The sequence below is a fragment of the Panicum virgatum genome, chromosome 7N (assembly GCF_016808335.1).
Source record: "Panicum virgatum strain AP13 chromosome 7N, P.virgatum_v5, whole genome shotgun sequence".
NCBI lineage: Eukaryota > Viridiplantae > Streptophyta > Magnoliopsida > Poales > Poaceae > Panicum > Panicum virgatum.
Genome location: NC_053151.1, coordinates 28,060,877 through 28,087,119, shown reverse-complemented (window position 1 = coordinate 28,087,119; position 26,243 = coordinate 28,060,877). Strand labels below are relative to the sequence as shown.

Sequence of the window (26,243 nt, the reverse complement as noted above, 5' to 3'; positions counted from 1 at the left end):
TGATGCGCCGGGCGCCGCCCTCCCCCGTGCCTTCCTGCCTCGCCGGCTCTTGTCCCGCACCTGCAACACCCTGCTCTGCCGGACCCTGCGACACCTCGCGCCGCCGGCCGCCATCGGTGGGCTTTCCGTCGGTGACCTTCGGGCTACCCCCGCGAAGGGCTGCGCGGCCGGCCCCCCTCCCGACCCGGCGAGGCACCCTCTCTTGGTCCCCAATCTCACGATTCGGGCCCTCCCCGGCGACCCTCTGGTGAGGCGCGGTCCTGTGCCCCCCCCCCCCTCTCGCCCTCCAGCGAGGTCCTACGCCGCCGGCTACCTGCAGCCTCTGGACGTCAGCGCGTCGCCCGCTCTCCTGAGGTACCCCCACCCGCTACTTGCAGTCTCCAAGAACCAGTGAGAAGTTGTGAAGGTCCAGCCGTGCGCTCGTGGCACACGATTGGTGCTCCTCTCCTGCGCTGCTTGTTTTCAATTGGTTCTTTTCTTTTTGTTGCCCGATTGGAATCCAACTCCTTCACCCCTATTTCTTTTTAGTTTGTTTTGTTCTTGCAGGCGGCGGCTATTCTGGATTCATGCCGAGACGGATTTGTTGTTCTTAACCATCCCCGCGCCCCCGTCGTGGCTCGCCAACGTTCCGCCGGCGCCGGACACGACGTGAGTTCTCTCCCCTTCGACCGCCTCAATCTTCCCCAGCCTGATTCACGCATGCCTTCGCTGTTTTGATCTATGAGTTTTGTTTGATAGATTGGGTCTCGAGTTCGTGATTCACGCCTTCCCTTTTACTTTTTGCACTTCAACAGTTTGCATTTTTGTCCCCACAAGTTGTTAATATAGGCAATCCCCACAAGAATTTGGCCTGCATTATTTCTGTGGAGTGTATCAAATCCTTCTGATGTGGCCTCTTGTTTGATCTTTGAAAGATAAGGTGGATTAGACTCTGACAGTAAAAATGCTGTTAGCTGGAAGTAATTTAAGGTGAATGACTGTCGTGGTGTGGCAAATCACAGCCGGGTGGCGGAATGCACCCGCCTAAGCCCAGAGGGTGAGTACTCGGGGGTTAGCTAGCACCTAGTTCGATCTCGCTCAAGAACACGATGAACACAGCTGGTTTAGAGTGGTTCGGGCCGCCGGAGCGTAATACCCTACATCCACTGTGAGTTGTATTGCTTGTGTCTGGAAGAGCTTGGATCTGAGTCCAGTGTGTGTCCCCGTGTGAGTGTGTTCTAACGTACAGCGAGCGCCTCCCTTTTATATCTCAAGGGAGGCGCATACATGGCCATTGGGTCCCCGACAGATGGGCCCATCGGTGTAATACAAAATAACGTACTGCTCATAAATTATGGCGTCGTAGGCGATGGAGATCTCTCTCCTGGATTTCCTTTCCTACTCCTGGAATCTCTTGTTCAGCGTGTCCAGGCGCTGTCTTGTCGAAACGGCGCCAGGCGTAGCATGCGACGTCGCCTGCCACGTAGCTGAACGGGATGTGTAGCTTACGGCATAGGAGGCATAATGGAAAAGTGCCATGCCGTCGTATCCAATTAATGCGGCAGACGGCTCTGCGTGGGTGCGGCGCAAGCGGCTGCACTGTGTACCTCGGAAATACGCGGTCTACAGTGAGGTCTGACAAGGTCTGCCCCGCGACGGCAGAGCACGCCTCAACTCCCCGCATTGAATGCGGTGGGTGGGCGAGCCTTCCAGCGGAAGACTCGCGCCTGCACCCACGGAACACGTGGTGGCTCCGGACCCCCCCGGTGGTATGTTGGCTCTACACGCGTGGGAGGTCCGGACGGGCGTGAGGAGGTCCCGGACCCCTATGAGAGGTCCGGGATCTCGGTGGCTGGCACGGAGCTTCCCTTCCTCGGGGACACGTGGCGTCTCCGGACCCATCCCAGAGCGGGGAGCGGATCCGGGGCCGTTGGCCCGGTGAGGTAAGAGCCTGTCCTGTGGGCCCCGGTTGCTCCGCCCTTTACCGCGTAGTTACGGATGACTACGTGGGTCCTGCCTTGCTGCAGCAGAAGTGGGTATCCCTGCTACAGGGTATCGACAGTGGCCTCCGGGCCCACCTCGGGGGAGGTTCGAACCCGCAGGTGGGGCCACTACTGCGATTTGGCCCTGCATAGCTTAAAGCCTCTCTCTGCAAAGGTCTTGACCGGCCTTGAGTATCCATCGGGTTGGTTGCTACCTTGTCACATCGCAATGGCTTACTGACTTGTGGCCCCCACGCACAGTGGTTCACCTAGTCACGCGCGTGATGCTCGGCATTGTTGTGGCCGGAGTAAACGGGATATTTATTACCGGCGCAGTTCCCGAAAAGCTTGGTCATGCCAGCGCTTAATACGCGCATGTCAGCTCAGCTTCCGCCTCGCTTCACGCGCGGGCGACGGTTCAGATCCCGCCTTTTCACACCTTTGTTTGTTACCCGTTCTCCCTGACAGGCGGGTCTGGGCCCCCTTGTCATAGACTGAGCGGTTAACATCAGGTGCGGGCGTCGCTTGGGTTCCAGCGATGGTTCCGGGGTGCGCTGGTTGGGTCAGACTTCATAAAGGGGTGAACCGCATACCGCAGTTTCTTTCCCGCATTTGCCTTCTTCCTTCCAACCTTTGCGCCCCTTTGCCTTCGAGCTTCCTCGCCCCTTGCTCCCCCGCGTAGATTTCACCTCCTTGGAGAAATGGTATCCCTTGTTCATCCCCGCCGTTTCCAGACTGAAGAAGAGCTGAGCACAGTGCGCCGCCTGCTTGGGTGGAGTGCACAGGAGACTGCTTGGGGGATTCGAGCAGGCTCGGTTCCCCTCGGCAACCTGCGCGCCGGGGAGTTTGTGCTGTTCATCTCGCACATCTCCACCGGCTTGGGGCTGCCGATCTCCTCCTTCTTCCTGCTGCTGCTGGAAGATTTCGGCCTCCAGCTTCAACACCTCACGCCGCACTCCATCCTCCTGGCGGCCATCTTCGTGCACCTGTGCGTGATGTTTGTGGGGGTGCGGCCCTGCGTCATCCTCTTCCGCCACTTCTTCCAGTTGGTAAAGTCCGGGAAGAGCAAAGACGAAGTGGGGGCATACTATTTCCAGACGAGGAGCGACCCGCGGTCGCCGTACATCCCCGGGCTCAATGGCAGAAAGTGGGAGGAGTGGCGCAAGGAGTGGGTCATCGCCACCATTGCAGCCAACGAGCGCCTGGTCATGCCGACCGAGGGACCCGCCCCCGACCGGGGATCCTGGAGGGCCAAGCCGTCCCTACCGCCAGATTTCGACTCCGTGCTGGGCAAGATCATCTCGCTGGCGGAGAGCGGCCTCACCTCTCTGCATGTGCTTGGAGATTTCCTGAAGCGCCGGATCGCCCCCCTGAAGTAGCAGCCGCGTCCTGCTTGGACCTTCACCGGCCTCAACAACTGCAGCAGGACCCACCGCGGAGAGGGGAGCGACCTGACTCAGGAAGCCTTGGAGGTCCTGGTGCGAGCGGTGATGGGGGAAGTCTTCGTGCCAGAGCACCTGATCCTTCCCCAGGACGTCGTCCCCCTCTGTGAGGACTCGCGCCTGAGGACGGCGGTGCTGGCTACCCTGCCGACTCTCGATGACGGTGGGCTGGCCGCACGCCAGACCGGTGGCGACCCGAACCGTGGGCTCCGGATCCCTGGTGCATCTGGGGATCAAGCTATGCCGAGCGCCGCGGGGTCCGGCCCCACTTCGAAGGGCAAGCAGGCCGTGGCCGGCAGCGCCGCCTCAAGCGGTCCCAGCCAGGTCCGGAGCAGCTCCAGTGCATCGTCGGGAGATGCAGGCCGGCGCAGGTTACACAGGGGCGACGGGACCCCAGTCACGGAGCCTGCCGCGAAGCGCCAGAGGACCGCTGAGGGCGCTGGCCAGGGTAGCTTCCGGGCCTCCGGCCCTCGCGGGTCCTCCGGGGTGACCGCGCCGCCACCATCACCGCCGAGAGATAGTTCCCTCCGGCAGAAGCAGCAGCAACGGCAGCCACGGGAGCAACAGCAGCAGCAGGAACAGTCCCGGGTTGCGCCTCCGTCGCCGCCACGGGAGCTGCGGCAGCAGCAGAAGCAGTCGTCGGGCCTCCGTGGTCGCTGGATACCCAGCGCTTCTGGGTTAGTGTTATTCTGCTCACTCCCCTTGTTCTAGGTGCTCTGTTTTTTGCTGAAGGCTTCTTCTCTTTGTTGCCAGGGCCTCTCGCCTAAGCAGTTCTTCCACCAATGCCGGCTCATCGGCTGGTGCCCAGGTGACCGGGGCCTCGGCGGCGACAGTGGGAGCGACGGCGGGTGCGGGAACCTCGGGTGCAGCGACCTCTGCTATCCCGGTGGTGCTCGATGCGGCGGTGGCAGGCGCGCCATCATTAGGCTCAGCAACGCCCAATGCAGTAGCGGCGGAGGCGCCAGTGCTGGGCGCAGCCGCACCCGACGCAGCGACGGCGGAGGCACCAGAGCTGGGCGCATCCGCTCCTGACGCAGCGGCGGCGGAGGCGCCAGGGCTGGGCGTAGCCGCCCCCGATGCAGCGGCGGGGGAGGCGCCAGCGCTGGGCGCAGCCGCACTCAACGCAGCGGCGGCGGCGAGCGCGACGGCGACAAGTGCTGCAGCGATGAACTCAATGGCTACCGAGGCCCTGATGCTTGCTCTGGAAGCTCCCAGCTCCAGCTCCGATCCTGTAGCGGAGGAGGAGTTGGAGGTGGTCTTAGGCAGGCAGCTCCTGCAGGGTCCCTTGGAAGAGGAAGCGACTCCCCTCCCCCGGGGGCTGGTCCAGGTCCGGCGGTCGATAGAGGAGGCAACCTCTTCTGCCGAGGCGGCCTTCCGGCGGTTGTGGGCTGCTCTGGAGAGCGGACGCCAGCGCCTCTCCGACTGGCACACCCGCCTGGAGGCGCACACGAAGGCTGAAGCCTCCCATGCTGCGGAAGCTTGGTCCAAACTCAAGGCCGACCAAGAGGCCTACCGAGTCAACCTTCGGAAGGTGTTTGACCGGGAGTTCATAGTATCGAGCTGGGAAAAATCCCTTGCGCAGCGGGAGGAGGCTTTTGCCCTAGAGGTTGTCAGCTTCGCGGCTCAGCGGTCCGAACTTGAGACTGGCCTCGCGGCCCAACAGTCCGAGCTTGAGACTCGCAGCCAGGGTCTCGAGGTCCGGAAGCAGGAGCTCGACAATCTCTCTGCAACTCTGCAGGGATGGCGCGAGCAGCTGCAGGAGAGGGCCAGCAAGCTGCCTGTTGCCGAGGCGGAGCTGGAGGAGGACCGGAAGTCCCTCGATAAGCGAGAGTCCCATGCCGCCAACATGGAGAAGCAGCTTGGGTGCCAGCGCGACTCCCTCAAGAAGCTGAAGGAGTCGGCAGAGAAGAGGAAGGCTGAGCTCGAGGAGAGGTCCCGCGAGGTGGAAGCGGCCAAGGCAGCTCTGGACACCCGGGTGCAGGAGGCGGTCCAGGAGGCAGTCCGGAAGCTGCAGGAGGATCAGCGCCTGGGGGCCCAGTGAATCGCCGACTGGGCGAACGAAGCGAGCTTAGCACTGGTGCCACTTGGAATGAGCCCAATCCAAGTGGCAGAGGCGCTAGCTTCGTTAGTGCTGAACTCTGCTTCGGATAGGCTCAGGCGTCTGGAGCCGGTCCTTGCTGGCCAGCTTGAAGTCGAGGGACGCGAGCTGATCCGGATGGTGGCGGAGCACATTCTGACGTGCCTCCGGAGCCACGACCCGGCCATCTCGCTAGCCCCCGTGCTCGATGGTCCTGTGGCAGAGACGGAGGCCGCCACTCGGTACAGCGTACGGGAGGTCGTCGACTTCATAGCCGCCTACTTCAAGCGGGAGCCTGCAGACTCCTAAGCTACACATTGTACCTTTGCTTTGTTTTTTGAGTTATGTAACAAAATATTGTACCGTAATGGTTGAAATTTTAAATAGAGGAAAATTTCAACTTAGCTGCATGTCAATTGCACTGGTTGCGGTATGCAGCACCCCGGCGCCCTGGCCCCCTGGCAGATAGGTTCAGTTGCTAGGACCTATCTGCCATCCGAGCCGCAGAAGACACTCCGGACCCCCGGATGCGGTGGAACAAGCGTCCTTAGGCATAGGTGTAGCATAGATTGCAATTCGAATGAGCGTCTTATTCCCTGTGTAGCAGAGAGAACTACAGGGAGGAGAATCAACTCGTTCGTATGGTAGTAATGATACTGCAACTTACCTGCTTGACGCATGCAGAATCGATCCATGATGTCGGTCTGAAAGCGAACGCCCCGGCCCCCTGGGAGACAGGCTCAGTTGCTTTGAGTCTGTCTACCATAGAGACTGAATCTCTTTCTGCATGAAGCCTTTAAAGCGGATGCCGGGACCCCCTGGTAGATAGACTCAATGATTTGAGACTAGGTATCACCAGTCAAGGTTTAACCTGTGTACCACTACAAAAGTTACAGCTTAGTAGCAGGCCCGCGGGACCTATTCTGGACCGGCCCCCAAGCTAGTACGAGGTCTGGAGCTCTAGATGCACACGTCCATGCAATTCAGTGTTTTTTACAGAGTGGTGGAGTGTGTAGGCTTAGGGTGCGGAACCAGGCTAAGGCGCTACACAGGGCTCCGGACCACTCCAGGAAACAACACGACTTTTTCGGACCTGGCTCCAACGCTCCAGACCCTTCCTAGCAGTGGGTGAGGTCACTCTGTCACACTCGATTCTTTGAGATATGGAGCTGGACCTGCCGTGTAGGACTTAGGAAGCCAACCCTTGAGCTTAGAACATGGTCCGGGCCCCTAATTGCCCAGCTCCAAGTACTAGGGCACTCGTTACAGGGTGGTGGAGTGTGTAGGCTTTGGGTACGGAACCGGCTAAGCGGCTACACAGGACTCCGGACCACCCCAGGAACAAGTACCCCCTCTCCAGAGCAGGTACCTAGGGGTCCGGACCCCTCTTCCAGCAGCAAGAGGGTCCGTACCTGTACGGGAGTCCAGCAACTCAACATAGATCTTATTTGTAGCGATCAGAGCGGAAGTCCGCGCGGAGGTTAGGAAGGTAAAATCTCGAGAATTGGAATGCGAAATTAAATTTTGACACAGAGACAGAACTGGGGTAAAGTTTTCCTTTGCAACTTGATGTACATGGCTTGCGCGATGGATGCCAGAGGCCGGGTTTACGTGGGTAGACCTCTACCACTCTGGGCGCGCGTTAATGCTTGCCGATGGTGCGATGGATGCCAGAGGCCGGGTTAACGAGGGCGGACCCCAACCGCTCTGGGCCGCACGCTGATTCTATCTTATTACAAAAGAAAATTTCATTTCCCACTCTGCCTAAGTGTAAAACTTACGCAGATGCTCTATGTTCCATGGGTTGGGCAGCGGCACTCCATCTTCTGTGGCAAGGCGAATGCATCCGGGCCGGCATACTTCTGTAACCTTGAAGGGCCCCTCCCAGCTGGGGGAGAGTTTGTGGAGCCCTGCTCGGTTTAGAATCCGCCTTAGGACGAGGTCGCCTGCCCGGAGCTCCCTACTGTGCACGAAACATTGATGATAGCGCCTGAGTGCCTGGTTGTAGCGTGCATTTCAGATTGCAGCTCGCCACTTTCGTTCGTCAACGAAGTCCACATCGTCGCGCCGTAGCTGTTCCTGCATGGACTCATCAAAAGCTTGGACCCGTGGTGAGCCCAGGTGAATTTCTGGGGGAAGGCATGCTTCAGCCCCGTAGACCAGGAAGAATAGAGTCTCCCCGGTGGCTCGGTTGGGTGTGGTCCGGTTGCCCCATAGTACGCACGGAAGCTCATCAACCCATTTGGCACAATGCTTCTTCAAGCAGTTGTAGGTGCGGGTCTTGAGTCCCCTGAGGATCTCTGCATTCGCTCTCTCAACCTGTCCATTGCTGTGGGGATGTGCCATGGACGCAAAGCATAGCAGGATGCCGATGTCCTCGCAGTACTCTTGGAAGAGTCTGCTTTTGAATTGGATCCCGTTGTCCGCAATGATGCGGTTTGGGACGTCAAATCTGCACACAATGGACTTGAGGAATGCGACTGCTGACTTTTTAATGATATTCACCATAGGGGTAACCTTCGGCCACTTTGTGAACTTGTCGATGGCGACGTAGCGGAACCGGTACCCGCCGACGGCCCGGGGGAATGGCCCCAGGATATCCACGCCCCATACGGCAAACGGCCATGAGGGCGGGATCATTTGCAAAGCTTGAGCCGGTGTGTGTATTTGCTTTGCATGGAACTGGCATGCTTTGCAGGACTTTACCAGCTCAGCCGCATCCTGGAGTGTTGTCGGCCAGTAGAAGCCATGCCGAAAGGCTTTGCCAATAAGCGTGCGAGATGAGGAATGACTTCCGCACTCGCCTCCATGGATCTCCGCGAGCAACTCGCGGCCCTCTCTCTGGGAAATGCACCGCATGAGGATACCATTGGCGCCACGGCGGTAGAGATCCCCTTCTACCACCGCGTAGCGTTTAGCCAATCGGACTATGCGCTCAGCGGACACATCGTCATCAAGGAGGATGTTGTCTTTCAGGTAGCCCCGAATCTCGGAGATCCATGCATCGGGGCTTCCCTGAGCAGGTGGGAGTGACTCCACGAGGTCTCCAGGATCCTCGACAGAGCTCACAACCCAGAGCGGGCACCACAGGTGGTATGCCGCCGGGACCGCTAGCTTCGAGGTGCTAACTTGATCCCCTTCACCCAGTTCGGCAGGCTGGGCGTTAGGTCTCAGCAATCGTCTTTCGAAGACGCCCTCGGGCACAGATGCCCAGGTAGATGCTCTCGCGGAGAGATCATCTGCTGCTGAGTTGAGTTCGCGGGGAACATGTTGCAGTTCCAAGGCGTCGAAATCCTTCTCGAGCTTCCTCATGTGGATGAGGTATGCCGCAAGCTGGGGATTGTTGCAGCTGCAATCTCCTCGGACCTGCTTGATGATTAGCTGAGAGTCCTTCTTCACCAGAAGCTGCCGGACCCCCAGGGACAAGGCTTGTGTCAGGCCAAAGATCAGAGCTTCGTACTCTGCCATGTTGTTGGTGGCCTTGCACTCAAGGTGCACCATGTACTTCAGCCGATCTCTGTTTGAGTCGATGAGGACCACACCAGCTCCAGCCCACTTCTTGCGGACGGACCCGTCAAAGAAGAGTGTCCAGTAGGGCTCGGTGAAGACTGGTGTCCTGATTTCCGCCTCCGGGGGTCCGGCGTTGAAGTCCGGACCCCCGGAATTGCTTGGGGAAGGAGTCCACTCCGCTATAAAATCAGCTAGGATCTGGCTCTTGACTGTATGGCGAGGCTGGAAGTCCAGTTGGAACTCAGCCAATTCTGCTGCCCACTTGGCGATATTACCCGTGGTGTTGGAGTTGTGCAGGATCGCTCTTAGCGGGTAAGAGGTCACTACGACAACTCGGTGAGCCTGAAAGTAGTGGCGCAGTTTCCTGGACGCAATAATTATTGTATAGATAAGCTTATGCGTCTCAAGATACCTGGCCTTTGCCTCGTGGAGGACTTCGCTGACGTAGTAGACTGGCTTCTGGGTGGTCCGGGCCCTGGTGATCGGGTCCGGCTCGCCCTTATCCACCATGTCAGGTCCTTGGGCCCCCAGCGGTTATGGGTTCCCACTGGAACGAGGCTCCTCCGGACCCCCTTGTCCGGGGTCCGGACCTTCAGGTAGAGGTGAGGCTGACGGGCCCCCGTGTCCGGGGTCCGGCTCATCATCCTTGGCCGGGGAGACCCTGGCGTCCCCCTAGCGAGCTTGCTCCGTCCTCTCGGCGACCAGCACCATACTGACCGCCTCCGAAGACGCAGCAAGATACAGAAACAATGTCTCACCTGGCTCTAGAGCCACCAATACTGGCAGTGATGTGAGATGCTGCTTCAGTTCCTGGAAGGCTTGTTCAGCCTCTTCGGTCCAAGAGAATGGACCGGACCTCCTCAATAGCTTGAAGAAGGGGAGGGCCCTCTCAGCCAGCCTCGATATGAAGCGGCTGAGAGCGGCGAGAGATCCAGTAAGCTTCTGGACGTCCTTGATGCGGCCAGGAGGCCTCATCGCCTCGATCGCCTTGATCTTGGCTGGGTTTGCCTCAATGCCTCGATGTGAGACCAGGAAACCCAGCAGCTTTCCTGCCGAGACGCCGAAGATGCACTTCTCGGGATTCAGCTTCGTGCGCGTGGCGCGCAGCCGGTCGAAGACGAGGGACAGGTCCTCAACTAGCGTTGACCCTACCTTAGTCTTGACCACAATGTCATCAACATACACCTCAACGATATCTCTAATTAGATTACAGAAGGTTTTGTTCATAGCTCGTAAAACATGGGTAAGGCATTCCTCAGACCATATGGCATGACAATATAGCAATAAAGCCCATCTACTGTTACAAAAGCAGTGTGCTTACTATCCTCTCTAGACATCTGAATCTGGTGGAAACCAGAGTATGCATCTAGGAAAGACAAAAGGTCGCACCCGGAGGTGGAGTCCACGATCTGATTGATACGTGGAAGAGGATAGGGATCTCAAGGACATGCCTTGTTGAGGCTGGTGTAGTCGATGCACATTCGAAGCTTCCCGTTGGCCTTAGGGACGACGACCGGATTGGCCAACCACTCGGGGTGGTGGACCTCCTCGATGAAGCCAGCGTGTAGGAGCTTGCGGACTTCTTCGCGGATGAAGTTCTGCCGCTCGACAGACTGCTTTCGAGGCTTCTGGCGCACCGGCGTGGCGTCAGGGTAGATCCTCAGATTGTGCTCGATCACTTCCCAGGGGATCCCGGGCATCTGTGACGGTTCCCAGGCGAACACGTCCACATTTGCCCGGAGGAAAGCGATGAGCGCGTCTTCCTATTTCTCCTCCAGGTTCCCCGCGATGCGGGTGGTCCTGGAGGAGTCCGCTCCGATTTGCACCGTCTTCACGGGAACATTGCCCGGATCAGACGGCTGAACCTTAGGTGCCTTTGCAGGCGCCCTGGGTTGTGAGGTGGACAGGTCCTCCTCGGATCGAGCAGCCTCTGCCGCCAGAGCATGCAGTCTCTCAAATGCTGCGACGGCAGCGGTGCGGTCACCCCGCAAGGTGAGGACACCGGCAGGGGAAGGCATCTTCAAGACCAAATACCCATAATGGGCAATGGCCATGAAGCGGTAGAGAGCCGGCCGGCCAATGATGGCGTTGAACGGGAGGTTCACCTCCGCAACATCGAACTGAACGCTCTCTGTGCGGAAGTTCTCCTCAGTCCCGAACGTAACCGGCAGTGTGATGCTCCCCAGAGGGAACACCGGATGTGGGCCCACTCCAGAGAATGGGCGAGAGGCAGTCAGCTTGGACTCCGGGATCTGCAGCTGCTTGAACGCTGCATAGCTGATGACGTTGAGGCCAGCCCCACCGTCGATCAGCACGTGATAGAGCCTCACGTTGGATATGACAGGGGTAGTGACTAGAGGTAGTACACCGGCCCCAGCCATATTCTCCGGGCAGTCGGATGGCCCGAAAGAGATGGCAGTGTTCATCCACCTTTGGTGCGGCACCGCCTTCGGGACCCCCGGCTTCACCGAAAGGACCTCTCGGCGAAGGGTCTTCACGTCCCGCTGGGAGACAAGCTACCCGTTTCCACCGTACATTACGTATAGCTTCTTGCGGTGGTCGTCGTTGTCGGAGTCGGAGTTGTCGTCGTGGTACACACCCTTCAGTTCCCAAGTGGGGGATTGGTACCCCAGCTCCTTCTCCCCGGCCGCGGCCCCGCTGTCGGAGGCTTTCTCCTTACCAGGCCGCTGGCGAGGAGGGGGTGAATTGTCCTTGGAGGACTGCTCACGCCGCCCACTGACCCGCTTGGCGAGCTTCTGGATCTCGCGGCAGTCAGTGGCGTTGTGGCGAGCGGTGGGATGCACTAGGCATGAACCTCCACCGCCACCTTGCAGGCGAGGGCATTTGCCATGAGCATTCTGGCCCCCAGCCGCTGCAGCAGCAGCTGTGCCGCTGCAGCTACGGCTGGACCGCCAGGTTGCAGCTCTCCGCGACTCCGGTTCTTGTTGTTCTTCTTCTTGCCATCGCCCTGAGTGGTAGCACCGGAGCCACCAGCTTTGGCGTCTCCGTCTTGGGGGGCTGAGTGCCATGCGCAGCCCTTAGCGGCCCTGGCACATTTGTCTCCCAGGGAGAAAAGCGTGGTAACGCTTTCCACCTCGTGCGTCGCCAGTTTCTCGAGCATCTTCTCGTCACATACCCCCTAACGGAAAGCAGTGATAATAGATGCATCGGAGATACGAGGAATGGTACCCCGTACCTTGGTGAAGCACGAGATGAATGCCCGGAGCGTCTCTCCGGGTTTCTGCCTCACAGCGTGGAGGTGGGCCTCCACACCATGCTGCTGGTACGCACTGGCGAAGTTCGCAGTGAACCTCGCACAGAGCTCCTCCCAAGACTGGATCATCCCAAGAGTGAGGTTCATGGTCAAGTCCGGGCTGGTCCAGACAAGGCTACATGAAAGTAGCTCGCCATGACGGCGTCGTTACCACCAGCTGCTGTGATGGCGGTAACGTACACCTGCAGGAATTCCGACGGGTTAGTGGTACCGTCGTACTTTTCCGGCAGGTGCGGGCGGAACTTGGACGGCCATGCCGCCGCGCGGAGGTGCTCCGCCAGCGCAGCACAGCCCAAACCGGCCACCGGGGCGCCCGACTGTATCCGGGCGTTCACCGGAGGCTTGGGTGCCACCACGTCCAAGTCGGTGTTGAGGTTGCGGCCCTCAATGTTGAGACGGCGCTCTCGCGCCCTCTCCACGGAGATGCGGGCATCCTCACCCGCACGCCTGCGGTTGAGCTCCGCCCGCAGGTCCTCTGTTCGTGCACCCCTCACTGTGGGGGAGCGCACGGATGCCGACGCACCGCCCTGGCGCCGGTGGTAGGGTACCACCGCATTGCCAGGCGGAGGTCGTTGTCCAGTCTTTACTGAACTGGGGGAGGCCTGAGCCAGATGGAGGAGACGGTCGACGTCATCCCGCCACTGCCTCAGGGCGTCTGGCGAGGCTGCAGCAGCCGGGGGGTAGCGAAGCAACTCCCTAGCCGCCGCCAGCGCTCCGCCACTCGCAGCTTGTGAGGGGGCCCTTGACGGACGCCCTAACTCTTGCCAGCGAGCAGCGTGCGCCACCGCCGACGGTGGCTGCCCCACGGGCACAGTTGCCCCTGGAGCAGAGACGCGAGAGGCGTGTGGCGTGGAGGACACCACACCCTCTATCATCTCCACGACGTCCATCCGAACCATGGAGACGAGCAAGAGATGAACTGAAAACCAGCTATCAGCCCCTACCTGGCGCGCCAAATGTCGTGGTGTGGCAAACCACAGCCGGGTGGCGGAATGCACCCGCCTAAGCCCAGAGGGTGAGTACTCGGGGGTTAGCTATCGCTTAGTTCGATCTCGCTCAAGAACACGATGAACACAGCCGGTTTAGAGTGGTTCGGGCCGCCGGAGCGTAATACCCTACATCCACTGTGAGTTGTATTGCTTGTGTCTGGAAGAGCTTGGAGCTGAGTCCAGTGTGTGTCCTCGTGTGAGTGTGTTCTAACGTACAGCGAGCGCCTCCCTTTTATATCTCAAGGGAGGCGCATACATGGCCATTGGGTCTCCGATAGATGGGCCCATCGGTGTAATACAAAATAACGTACTGCTCATAAATTATGGCGTCGCAGGCGATGGAGATCTCTCTCCTGGATTTCCTTGCCTGCTCCTGGAATCTCTTGTTCAGCGTGTCCAGGCACTGTCTTGTCGAAACGGCGCCAGGTGTAACATGCGGCGTCGCCTGCCACGTAGCTGAACGGGCTGTGTAGCTTGCGGCGTAGGAGGTATGATGGAAAAGTGTCGTGCCGTCGTATCCAATTAATGCGGCAGACGGCTCTGCGTGGGTGCGGCGCAGGCGGCTGCACTGTGTACCTCGGTAATACGCGGTCTATAGTGAGGTCTGACAAGGTCTGCCCCGCGAGCCGCGGCGGCAGAGCACGCCTCAACCCCCCGCATTGAATGCGGTGGGAGGGCGAGCCTTCCAGCGGAAGACTCGCACCTGCGCCCACGGAACACGTGGTGGCTCCGGACCCCCCCGGTGGTATGTTGGCTCTACGCGCGTGGGAGGTCCGGACGGGCGTGAGGAGGTCCCGGACCCCTATGAGAGGTCCGGGATCTCGGTGGCTAGCTCGGAGCTTCCCTTTCTCGGGGACATGTGGCGTCTCCGGACCCGTCCCAGAGCGGGGAGCGGATCCGGGGCCGTTGGCCCGGTGAGGTAAGAGCCTGTCCTGTGGGCCCCGGTTGCTCCGCCATTTACCGCGTAGTTACGGATGACTACGCGGGTCCTGCCTTGCTGCAGCAGAAGTGGGTATCCCTGCTACTGGGTACCGGTAATGACCTTATACTATTTAACAATTTTTTATTGAATATGTGTCATGATAACCGCTTCATTATATTAGGCATATCCACATGTCTTTCAGATTTGAGTGCATTAATAACTATACTATTTGAACAGATCATTTGCTATGTGAGCCATATCCAGGTTTCATATATTTTTCACAATCTAGAGTTTGATTGTTGTTTGGTTCAATACTTTGATCGTCTGTTCTCAGTAATTACCCTTACTTGTTGTGTAGTGTGAGGACACAAGGAGCTGTTGCCTCAAGTTCATGTCAGCTTCCAGCAGCCGGCGTGAGCTCTCATGATGTCAGTGTGACGCTCATGTCAGCTTCCATTCATGTGTTGATTTATTTTGATTGAGATTACAGCAGCAAGGTGGAAGTTCTTCGCTTTCGCTGATGTTGGAGCTATATTACTAAAGAAATTCTTCTACTTTTCAAAAAAAAAAAAGAAATTCTTCTAATGCTATTGACCTTGTCGGTAGTTTTGGTGCAATATAATAATCCTTTTTTTCCAATTGTAACTTTTGCTCCTGCATTAGATCTAACATCCTTAGCTTGCAGAAGCATTGAAGCAAGAGTTATGGGAATTGGGGTGCCAGAACTGCCTAGCAAATTCTGTGTTACCTGCTATGCTGCAAGACTCCATCAGTGGTACATGAGCCTTCTTTGTGCTCCCTAGTTCCAATAGTCTGCAGTCTAGCTCTGCCATTCTGCAACTTAAGAAGGTACTAATTTCTGATCCAATCAGTTAAGAAGCCTGATAAACTGATGAAGGCTTATTAGATTTTGCATCCACAGGATTGAGCCTCCTGTAGTATGCAGTGCGTGACCATTCTGGTGAATCATTAGCTATAAAATAAATATGGACTGTTCTGAACTATTTCCATCTTCCTGCAGCTCCATGATCACACTAGAGCAGACTGGTCAGAACAAACTAGCTTCAGTTTTGTTTGCCTTGTGGTAGACATCCCAACAGATGTCAGATGATGGTGATTGATAGGCATGAAATGTGTACCTTTCTGCATGAGTATAATTTTTTACCATGTACTGTGTTGATTAAATGTTTTTACATTTTTGGGTAAACCTTTGACAGTTTCTGAATTTGCTTTATTTGGCAGAATAGCTCATTGTCAGAAATTTTTGCTACACCATTTTTTAAACCAATATAATGGAAGTTGTTATCTAGAATTTATAACAAAAGAGATATGTTCTTGGTAGTTTGTGATTAAATTTACTCCAAATAGAAGCATTTCACTGTTCTCATTATATGATATCACCATGTATAACTATTTGTTAGTGACTATAGTTGTTTTCATTAGATATGCATGCCTGAAGGTGGGAAGAATATTTGATTCATAATTCTTTTGTTGGCATGCCCCATTTTACTATGGTTGTTCTCAACTAATCAACTAGTACTAATAATAGCTATGTTGTTGCATAAAAATGTGGATGCTTGAACCTGTAATGTCTTCAGATTGTGAGATGTTGTCTCTGCAGGGATGATAGGATCGATCCTGCCTCTGATGCTTGATAACCTGGAGGCTACGCAGATGGCAAACAATGAGTTGTCTCTGCAGGCTCTGAGATGAATTGGTAGCTAGCAATTATGTGTTGTCATGAACTATTGACATCTGCCTGCAGCTCCAAGCCTCCAAGATCGCATTACAGCAGATTGGTCAGAACCAAAAAGCTTGACTTTTTTTTTTTTGCATTATGGATGACTTCCAAACAAGCTATCAGATGATGTTGAAGGCTGAAAGATCTCGACAGAAGTGTGGTAGACATCCATTTGCATGCCTGTGATGTAATCCTTTCTAAGCCTTCTAGCATCATATGCTTGTGCCTGATGCAGGTGAAGGCTGGTGAACACATGCTATTCCGTTCCTTCATTTGTATGGCAATCATTGGCTTGATTCTAGATTTAAGATATGTATCTACAATGAGATAACGACATTTGCAAATAAAAGTCTCTAATGCTGAGAATTTTACTCAAGTTGCAAAATCATTCCATGGATTTTGTGATTCAAGTGAATTGATTTTTTTCTGATTATAGTATGACTGTATGTAGTACAGTACTACAGTGCTATAGTTAATAATTTAGTATGTATTTTTTCACTTATTAAGAACACCATAGGAATTGATCACCTGAATTTTACATAAAATCCATGATGTTGAAGCATTAATGCTAGCTCCTTGGGTCGAGCAACCAGATGTGAACCAAAATTTCTATCTAGATAGGCAACGGTTAACATATTTAACCATAGCTTGTTGTCAGGGAGATTATGGAAAATAACATGGAGTAACACTAACATATTGATGGGGACACGTGTGAGAAAACGACCCACACCATTAGCTTTTTCATTTAGAAAAATAATGTAAAACTGGTATTGAGTTCCCCACTTAGAGACAACCTCTGTCACGTCTCCATAAAAACGCATCTTCCAGCATTTACGAACAAGAAGCAACGATGAGATGGACACGTGCAGGCGTGGAAAAAGAAAACCAGGCGCTCGCCGCTTCGTCCACCATCGTGGGCGTCCCACGCGCAAAAAAATCAGACACAGGAGGGCGCTGGCGCGCTGCTGCGGGCGCCGACGGACGGAGCGCGGGTTGGGAATGGTGTGGCTGGGTTGACTCGGGTATGGAATAACTATATTCTATCGGGTAATCTGCTGATGCAAAGATTCAAATCATCATATCAAAATGGATCTTGGTTCTAAGCCATGATGTCCTCTGCGCTGCGCTTGCATTTACAACTACCCCCATCGACAAAATGATTTTCTTTTGTTCTTTCCCTTGTGACGTTGTAATTATTGTTTCCTCATATTGGATGTTGCCGGAAACACGGTGTCAATATTGCGGTGGAATTTTCCATCATCAAATTATATGTTAAAATTATTTGTATACATATTTTTCTAATGTTGCAAGGAGTGGTTTCTTATTATTTATTAATATTGCGACTGACCGTCCAATGAAAAAAAATCTCTGATCGGGCACACAACGTCATGATAAGCGCGACGTATTCATCATTCAGTGCGTATGATCAAAAGGGGGATGCCGAGTGGATTATGTACCTGCGCGGAACAGTGGCGTGCCGGACAAAGCACCCCCATGCATCTAAACGCGGCAGTTCGTTCTCGCATTTGCGATCGCATCGCATCAGCATGGACCAGACGTGGAGACGGGGTGGGTTGCGGTCGTGCCACGGTGCCAGGTCAGCCTGCAAATGGTGCGGAGCGGTGCGCTCCTAATGCGTACCCGCTGCTCCGTCATTGCCAAACGGTCAGACCGTCCCGTTTGCACACTTGCCCCGCATGAGTGCATGACCCGCGGGTAGCCAGGGGTCGAACCTCCCATGCCAGCTAGCTGTTGCAGTGCTGCACTGCTCTTGCTGTCTAGACACAAAGCGAGGCGATGGGGAGGTGCTATGCTGCAATTGAAGCATACTAGGTCCGACCCTAGGATCACCAGAAGTAGATAGGATCGCGACCCTCTTGATCTTGGGTTTTTTTTTTCTCGCCATTACAATTTCGTAATTTTTAAAAAACACCATAACAATTCACTTTATTGGAAATTTGCCATTATAATTCTGTTTCCCTCGCATCCATACCATATTCTACATCTGGCGCGTACTTGGACCCACTTGCAGGCGTTGTATCCCGTATATCACCGTATTTGAGAAGCAGCGACCCCTCCCTCCGGCGGTGACTCTCCCCTGCTCTTGATTCTGGCCGCCTCCTCCCCTCCAGCCCCTCCCTCCGGCGGTGACTCTCCCCTGCTCCTGATTCTGGCCGCCTCCTCCCCTCCAGCCCCTCCCTCCGGCAGTGCCTCTCCCCCCACACGGTGCTCTGCGCGCGCAGGAGCACCAGATGCGACGCGGCGCGCGCGGTCGGAGGCAGAAGCAGAACGGCGCGCGTGGACCAGGGGCTGCACGGGAAGGGGCGGAGGCGGCGCGGCGCGCAGGGAGCCGCCGGCGGGCCAGCGGCACGCGGGCGGATGGCGCGGGCAGAGCTGCTCGCGGACGCGCGGGAGCGGCGCAGCAGGGCTGCGCGCGCAGACTAGGGGCCGCGGGGGGCAGGCGGAGGCGGTGCGGCGCGCGGGAGTCGGCGTCGGGACCAGGTGCGCGGACGAGCGGCGAGCGGGCGGATGGCGCGGGCAGAGCAGCCCGCGGTGCGCGCGCAGGTCCTCCGCAGGCGCCAGGCGGCCCACCAGCGGGCCCGGCAGGACGCCGGCTAGGCGCGGGCGGGCGGTTACGCGCGGAGGCGGAGCAGAGCGCCGCGGATCCGGGGCCAGCGGCGTGCGCGGGGATGCGGGCGAACGGAGCAGAAGCCCGTGCAGGAGCGGCACAGCGGCTCTGCAGGAGGCGGAGCAGGCCGGTGGCGGGGATCCGGTGGCGGGCGGGCCTTTCCCGGCGGTGCGCAGGACGCGTGCGGGAGCGGCCAGCGGCGTGCTGCAGCAACGTGCGCGCGGGAGCAGAGAAGGAGCAGAGGCGGCTCGCAGGTCCAGTAGCAGCGGCGACTCGTGGTGCGGCAGGACTGCGCGGGCGAGCAGCAGAGGAGCACCTGCTGCGGGGGACTAGCGACGGGCGCCAGCGGCTTCCCTCCCCACCCTTCTTCTTCCTCGGCTACCTCCCTCATCTCCGACTGCCATGGTGAGCTCCAGACAGGCCTCGCAGCGGCGCGTCGGAATACGGAAATACGACTGCCATGGTGAGCGTCAGGAGAAACAAAATTGTAATGGCAAATTTTCAATAAAGTGAATTGTAAAGACGTTTTTCAAATATTGCAAAATTGTAATGCGGAGGAACAAAAAATCCTTTTTAGTTCAGGATCGCCCCGCTCCGATTTGTGGCCTGATTTCGCAAGTGGATCGACCCGATCCCCTTGCAGGCCGAGTGCCAGGCAAGCGAAGCAGCAGCCCCTGGCCTGCCGCTGGAAGCCAGCGAGCGCGAGCCGCCAGGCGGGGCTCTGGGTTTCAAAAATCTCGTGGAGGGAAAGGGACTGAGGGAGGTGCGTGGACCGAGGAGGGTCAGCGTGCCTGCTGCCCCGGCGGCGAACAGCCGCCATGTGCGCCGTGCGATGCCAATGGCCTGTCACCTGTGGGTGCGCGTGCCCAGACCCAGCGCCCCAGCGGAGGCGAGGCAAGGCCGTTGCCACCGGTGTGCGGCCGCCGTCGGCCGTCGCGGCAGCGGCGGTGTCACCCCCCCCCCCCCCCCCCCCCCCCCCCCCCCGCCGCCGCCGCGTGGTGTCAACCTGCTGCGAACGGGAGCGAGCAATGCGTCCAGGCCAGGAGACGCGACCCGCGCAGGGAACAAGGGCTGTGATTGGTTTGCGTATGTGTGCAGCCTGGCTCGCACAACAGATCCTACCTCCCGCTAGCCTGGCTCGTTAGGTGCGGCAGCCTTTTGTTTGGCTCACGTTTGCAATCAGCCAGGCCGGCTAGAGATTTTGTTTGGTTCACTGTCTAGCACCGGTCCGGCTCCTTTTTCATCTCAGTGCATGTTTCCCCGTATGCCTAGCTTGCATCGCGCGAGCCTGGCCGCCCAGAAACGCTCGATTTGGCTGCATGGCGTGAGCCAGGCCCAGAGAACCTTTTTGCATCGCCCGGACCAGGCTCAAATGCTATAGGTCAGCTAACCAATCATGTTCACGCTGCATTCGACGAGCCAGGTTCGGCGGCGTACAGCTAACCAATCAGCTCCCAAATGAATGCCCGCGGCGCGGGAGCCAGCCGCGCACGAGGCGCCTGTGCGCGTGCACGAGGTGGCCGCCCCGCGCCGTGCCAGGTCAGGCGCGGCGCGCGGCCCCGCCGGCACGGCACAGGACCCCCACCCTGGCCAGCGGCCACCGCTGCCGTCACGGGGCTTCACGAGCTCACTCACTAGCAAAGCGTCACCGCGCGCATCAAAGCGGGTGCATATTTTTTCCACGTTAAAAAAGAAATAGCTCCATTTTTTTTCCCGAAACAGCTCCGTTTGATACTATATGAATAATCCCGGAGCTGACGCGACGGGCCGCCCATTTCTAATCCCGCGCCGTTGCGGTCTGGGAATTGGTTGCCCATCTTTTTTTTTACCGAGAAAATTCTAGTACAGCCACTACTGGGTAGACAAGCGCTACCACTCCCAGTAGCTGACTAGCAGTGGGAAGTAGGCCAGTAGCAGCATCTACGGCGCTGTAGGTTTGAATTCCCAACAGGAGCACGACAACGAAACCAAAAGGAAAAAGCAGCTCCTCACCCAGCAATTTCTTAGGAAAAGGAAAAGAGAAAGCGGTTGCAGATAGGGGTGGTAATGGGCCATGGCCCTAATGGCCTCTTCACAGTCCAATAAAGCCCTTAAAATTTTTAGTTTAAAAATACATATGTTTAGAGCCCGGCCCTTTTAGGGCCCGATCCTTAGATTTTTTAGTTCAAAATGTTGGACCCTTTACCACCCCTAGGTGCAGATGATGCCGCCTCCAGTTTTTTTCACGATTGACAGTGTCACGTCCGGTCCGGGTAGTATTCCGCCGCCCGCTCTCGCCCTTTCTCTTTGCTTCAGGGCGAGGTTGAGGCCCTGTTTGGTTGCAAATTGCGCTACGAGAAAATCTTATCCGCATGAAGCACTAAATGAAGTTTATTTATAAATTTTTTCCACAGATGGGTGTAATTTCTCGCGATGAATCTAATAATGGTAATTAATCGATGATTGACCACAGAGAGGCTACAATAACTATTTTTTAATTGTGCGGTTAAAGGTCTTATTAGATCCGTCTCGCGAAATAGCGCAGAGATTATAAAATTAATTTTATAAAATATTTTTATTTAGTACCTCTAATTATTAGACAAAGTTTACTACAGTAGTTGCGTTACACAAATCTAACACGGCCTGACCGGACACCGAGAGTGAGAAGACACGAGGAAAAGGGCGGGAGGCGGCAGCCTGGCACGCTCGGCGCCTCTACAGGGATTAATAAATGCCCCGCAATAAAGAAAGAGGCGTAAATCCGAGGGTGGTGGTGTGGGTTTATCGGTTTGCGAGGGCGCACGGGGACCGTGGGAGAGAGAGAGGGTGCGTGGCAATGGCAAACTTGAGGAGGGAGGAGAGGGGGTAGGGCACCGGTGCGAGGCGGGGGTGGGACCAGAGGGGGAGGGGCAGCCATCATCTGCTCCTCGGGACGCGCGCCGCGTATCCCTGCCGCTTTCTCCCACTTGAGCGTTTAGTTGAGTACGTAAAGTTTTTGAAATAGAAATTTTTCACATTTAAAATATTAAATATAAATTAATTATAAAACTAATTACAAAACTCGTTTATAAATTATAAGACGAATCTAATAAAAATAATTAATTTATCAATAAAATATGTATACTGTAATAATTTAGTATCTAATTATATTTTAATTAGACTAATTAAATTTGTCTCGTAATTTTACAAATAAAATATGTAATTTATTTTTTATTTTATCCAAATTTAATATTATATATAATATTTTTTTAATACGATTGATTTGGAATTTTGAATTTTGCATCTAAACACGGGCTCGAACTCTTGCGCCTCCTGCTCCCCACTCGGCCGCTCCCCACTCGGCACTCCCTCCGCTCCTCGCCGCCGCTTCAGCCAAAACCCTAGCGAATCCTCGCCCTCGCCCCGCCGCGCTCGTCAAGGCGGGAGCACCGCCGGGTCGCGTGCCGTAGCAGCAGCGTCCTCGCGGCTCCGGCCGCCGCCGTCCGGTAAGTTCCTCCGCCGTCCGCTGCAGACCGTCATCCTGGTTTTCTGCTGTTTTTTTTTCTTTCGGTTGCTGTCTTTGGCCAAGTCTCCGCAAGTCGTCAGCTTATCCCCCCAGGTTTTTGGGGGTGCCTGCTTCAGCTGCTTGCGTCCTGTTCACCAGGATCTGCGGAAAACCGGGATCTGCTTGCTTTTAGTTTTTTCGGCCGGGTGTAGGGCACCAAGATCTGCGGAATCTACAATTTCTTAGGATTTTCTCGAAGTTTTTTTTTTCTCCACCATGTTAGTCGTAATCTTGGCCTGTTTCCCCCCATTGCCTGATTCAGTTCGTGCTTGTTCTCGTGCAGGACTCCGTGATGCCGGTTCTTCACCCGGGAAAGCCGCGTCTCCGGTCACCGGACGCCAGGCACCCACCGGCCCTGACTTGAAATGCAGCAGCCGGTGTACGGCCTCCTGCCCAGATGAAGGTGCGGCTCTCGGAGCAGGAGAGCGCCGAGGGGATGGCTTCTACGGGATGCTCGGAGATAGTCGAGCTGGTGGACGAGCCCAAAGGTGCGTGCCCGGGCGGGGTCACCCACCTGAGGGTCAGGGTCAAGCCGGTGGGGCAGGAGCATGGGGCGCGGTCGTGCGCGGTGGAGGATGATCTCGACCGGCTCATCAGATCGATCAACGTGCGCACCTCGGCGAGGGCTTCTGGGCAGACGAGCACGGATAGGAGGCTCATCGCGCTCGGGAAGTCGCCGGTGTCGAGCTCGGAGATTGTGGAGTCCGTCAGCCTCAAGCAGGCCCTGCGGAAGATGTGCATCTCCCAGGCGTCGGAGATGGCTGCCATGAAGAGGCTATCCAAGCCGTCGGGGGTGTCGACGCCCCCAGATTCTGGGGCGATCAAGAAGCTATATGGATCGGTTGCGGTTCAGTCCAAAGAGGAGAAAGATGAAAAGAGTAATGTTGTGAAAGTTTCTGTGCTGCCTGAGAAGGCTGCGGGGAGTCTGTCGGGTAAGCCAGTTGAAACCAGTAAGGGACAGAGCAAGAGCTCGACCAAGAAGAGTTCGCGACCAGCATCGCCAACCACAGCCAAGATCCATAAAACTAGGATCCAAGATGTGATCAGTAATAAATCATCAGAGGCAGTTGATGATCCTCCTGCAACAACAACACTGGCAAAGCAGAGAAAGGGAAAATCTGCAAAAGCATCTAGCCCCCGTGCTGTTCCGGTAGGTGGTTCACGGCTGGTGAAGCCATTGTTTCGGAATAAAACCTCAACGAAAAAGAAAGTTAAACCCGAGCCAGCTGCTGTGGCCGCAGCACACAAGCATTATGAGGCCAAAGGTTCTAATTCTCACACTGGTAAACAGGAGGCTCTTCAGGATGAACCTAGAACCCCTGCACCAACTAACAAGAAGGCTGCTGTCAGCTCTACATGCGTTGAAGGAGCTGGTTTTGGCACCAAAGGTTGTGGTGTTGGTGCAATCCATGGCTCAAAGGTCGGTGAGTTGTCAAGATCGAAGGAAAAGGGTGAATGCTCCCAAAGCTCAAAGAGTAGCATTGGTGATTATAGCACCAGCACGAGCATCAGTGAGGATAGCTATGGCAGTTTCAGTGCCATTGGAAGCAGGCCACACATGTCAAAGGATGTGAGATGGGGAGCCATCAGGCGTATGGCTATTCAACAAGGGAGCTTGGGATTGGAGAACTTCAAGCTTCTCAAACAACTTGGTTGTGGGGATATTGGCACTGTTTATTTGGCTGAGTTGGTGGGCTCTGACTGCATGTTTGCATTGAAGGTTATGGACATTGAGTACCTGATAAGCAGAAAGAAGATGCTCAGAGCACAAACTGAGAGGGAGATACTGCAAATGCTCGACCACCCATTCCTTCCAACTCTGTATTCTCATTTCACGACAGACAACCTATCTTGCCTGGTAATGGAGTTTTGCCCAGGTGGTGACCTGCATGTTCTTAGGCAGAAACAACCTACCAGAACCTTTTCAGAAGCAGCTGCAAGGTATGGACATCTTTATTAATGCTAGTATGTTATCTGTGCTGTATTTATGCATTATTGCCATGTTTGAGCTGCTTAACCCAGAACTGAAAATGGCGCTTATATAATCTTGCTGCACTTGCTACCTGATAGATGTTGTTTTGTCTAGTGAGATATTGCGCTATCATGAGCCAAGAGTTTATTATTTTTTCTATAGGTTACTTTATACTACTGTATGTACTATTGTAACTCAAGAGAGTTTACACTTCTTACATTTTCATTTTGGTACTGAACTACTGTAACTCAAAGAGTTCTACATTTTGTAGGTTCTATGTCGCTGAAGTCCTCTTAGCCTTGGAGTATCTCCATATGTTGGGGGTCATATATCGTGATCTGAAGCCAGAGAACATACTTGTTCGTGAAGATGGGCACATCATGCTTTCAGACTTTGATCTGTCTCTAAGGTGCTCAGTGAGTCCAATGCTCGTGAGAACATCATCAGTAGGCAGAGATGAGCCTAGTAGGCCTTCTGGTCCCTGTGCACAAAGCTGCATCGATCCATTATGTATCCAGCCATCCTGGAACAATTCATCTTGCTTCACGCCCCGACTGGTTTCATCTACCCCATCAAGGACATGGAAGCCCAGAGCTGAACCCCTGAAGAAACCATCACTTCCACAGCTTGTTGTTGAGCCCACCGATGCAAGATCAAATTCGTTTGTGGGGACCCATGAATACCTGGCCCCAGAGATCATTCGAGGAGATGGCCATGGCAGCTCGGTTGATTGGTGGACTCTTGGCATCTTCCTTTATGAATTATTCTACGGCAAAACACCATTTAGGGGAACTGGCAACGAGGAGACACTCTCCAATGTGATATCGCAGGGCCTGAAGTTCCCTGATAACCCAGCTGTCAGTTTCCACGCCCGAGATCTTATAAGAGGCCTGCTTATAAAGGAGCCAGAGCATCGGCTTGGCTCATCGAGAGGAGCTGCTGAGATCAAGCGGCACCCGTTCTTTGAAGGCCTGAACTGGGCCTTGATCCGTTGGACTGCACCGCCAGAGACTCTGAAAGGCTTTGATGCTGCTGCAGCAACCCTCGCAACAACACGCAAGAAAAAGGAAGGCAAGTGTCTGGAGTTTCGGTTGAACGGCGATGACATCGAGTTTGAGCTCTTTTAGATTTGGCGACGATGGAGGTGTTAGATGGCTGGTGTGCCTGGTGTTCACAGAGAGAAACAGACTTGCTCGTAATTCATGTTTTCTCTAGGGTTCTCTGTGACAGTTGGCATGGGAAGTTGCCCTAAATGTGTCCTTCACGTATGTTCTAGTATATGTACTCGTCGTTGTAGGCTTTCCTTACTGTTTAATGCAGATGAGTACTTATAAAAAAAGTATCAAGATAAGCTAGCTAGAAGTAGTCTGTAGTCTCTCTTCCCTGCAGTTTTCTGTTGAAAATGAGTCATCCATCGCCATTTGGGACGTTGGGAAGTACGGTGAGATTGATGTAAACCTGTAACTTTATTCCTTGTTAATACCATCAAATATTAGAAGACATGATTTGGAAATTACTGGGCATGTGCAAGATCCAACTGGCAGAAATGTAGAATGCGTTGTGGATGTAACAGTCTGTGCCCGTATTCTGGATTGAGCTGTTCCTGGCTAATGCTGGGGATGTAACAGTCAGGCTTGTAACTTCGTTCCATGTTTATGTTGATGACGTAGCACTCGTGTTCCAAATTATATGTTGTTTTAGCTTTTCTAAATTATAAGTCATTTTGACCTTATCAGTATATTTACTATGTATTTAGATGTACTCTATATCTATGAATATCTAGATTCATAATAAAATCTATGTACTTGGAAAAAATTAAAACGGTCTATAATTTGGATCAAAGGGTGTACAAACTTAGAAGCACGGATTGGGCAGTTATGTGCATTTTCTGTCGCCGTTTGTACAAGTACGGGCTTTCTTTATTGATGAACAGACGTGGGCCGGCCATGGTGGCAATGTACCTTTGTGTGCATCTAATGCCTCTCGATGGTGGCAATGTACCTTTATTGATGACCATTCACCCGTTGTTGACTACTCAATGCACTGTGATCTTAAGGCAACTTCTCTCTTCTCGAACCCTCTCGTCTGCTACAGTTGCAAGAGGCGAAAGGGAGGGCGAGGAGCCGACGGTCTCTTCCGCCTTCGACGCCCCTGGAGCGTCGCGAGGTGGTGGAGACCGTTGGCCTCCTGCCGGCTGGGGGGT

The 26,243-nt window shown here is 55.1% G+C and overlaps 2 protein-coding genes and 1 long non-coding RNA gene across 7 annotated transcripts; 2 read left to right on the top strand and 1 right to left on the bottom strand.

The window, feature by feature from the left end:
* Positions 1–271: 271 nt before the first annotated feature.
* Positions 272–16,301, top strand: LOC120683326. 4 transcript variants are annotated; one of them, XR_005678770.1, is made up of 4 exons: positions 272–354; positions 529–648; positions 14,534–14,672; positions 14,861–16,301. It is a non-coding gene; the product is annotated as an uncharacterized LOC120683326 (long non-coding RNA). The 4 variants fall into 4 exon arrangements; XR_005678771.1 differs by lacking the exon at positions 272–354 and adding an exon at positions 374–436 and having other exon boundaries at positions 547–648; XR_005678769.1 differs by lacking the exon at positions 272–354 and having other exon boundaries at positions 361–648; positions 14,534–14,603.
* A 1,664-nt stretch (positions 16,302–17,965) lies between these two features.
* On the bottom strand, positions 17,966–18,936 carry LOC120681096 (skin secretory protein xP2-like). The gene is made up of 2 exons (XM_039962638.1): positions 18,836–18,936; positions 17,966–18,749 (listed from the first exon to the last, which is right to left on the bottom strand). Exons 1-2 carry the CDS (start codon positions 18,934–18,936, stop codon positions 17,966–17,968), a joined length of 885 nt encoding a protein of 294 aa, XP_039818572.1.
* Positions 18,937–21,844: 2,908 nt separating this feature from the next.
* On the top strand, positions 21,845–25,554 carry LOC120680782 (serine/threonine-protein kinase D6PK-like). Of its 2 annotated transcripts, XM_039962308.1 has the most exons (3): positions 21,845–22,009; positions 22,352–24,009; positions 24,312–25,554. In XM_039962308.1, exons 2-3 carry the CDS (start codon positions 22,466–22,468, stop codon positions 25,165–25,167), a joined length of 2,400 nt encoding a protein of 799 aa, XP_039818242.1. In that variant the 5' UTR covers positions 21,845–22,009; positions 22,352–22,465; the 3' UTR covers positions 25,168–25,554. The 2 variants fall into 2 exon arrangements, with proteins under 2 accessions (XP_039818242.1, XP_039818243.1); XM_039962309.1 differs by lacking the exon at positions 21,845–22,009 and having other exon boundaries at positions 22,138–24,009.
* Positions 25,555–26,243: the final 689 nt, after the last annotated feature.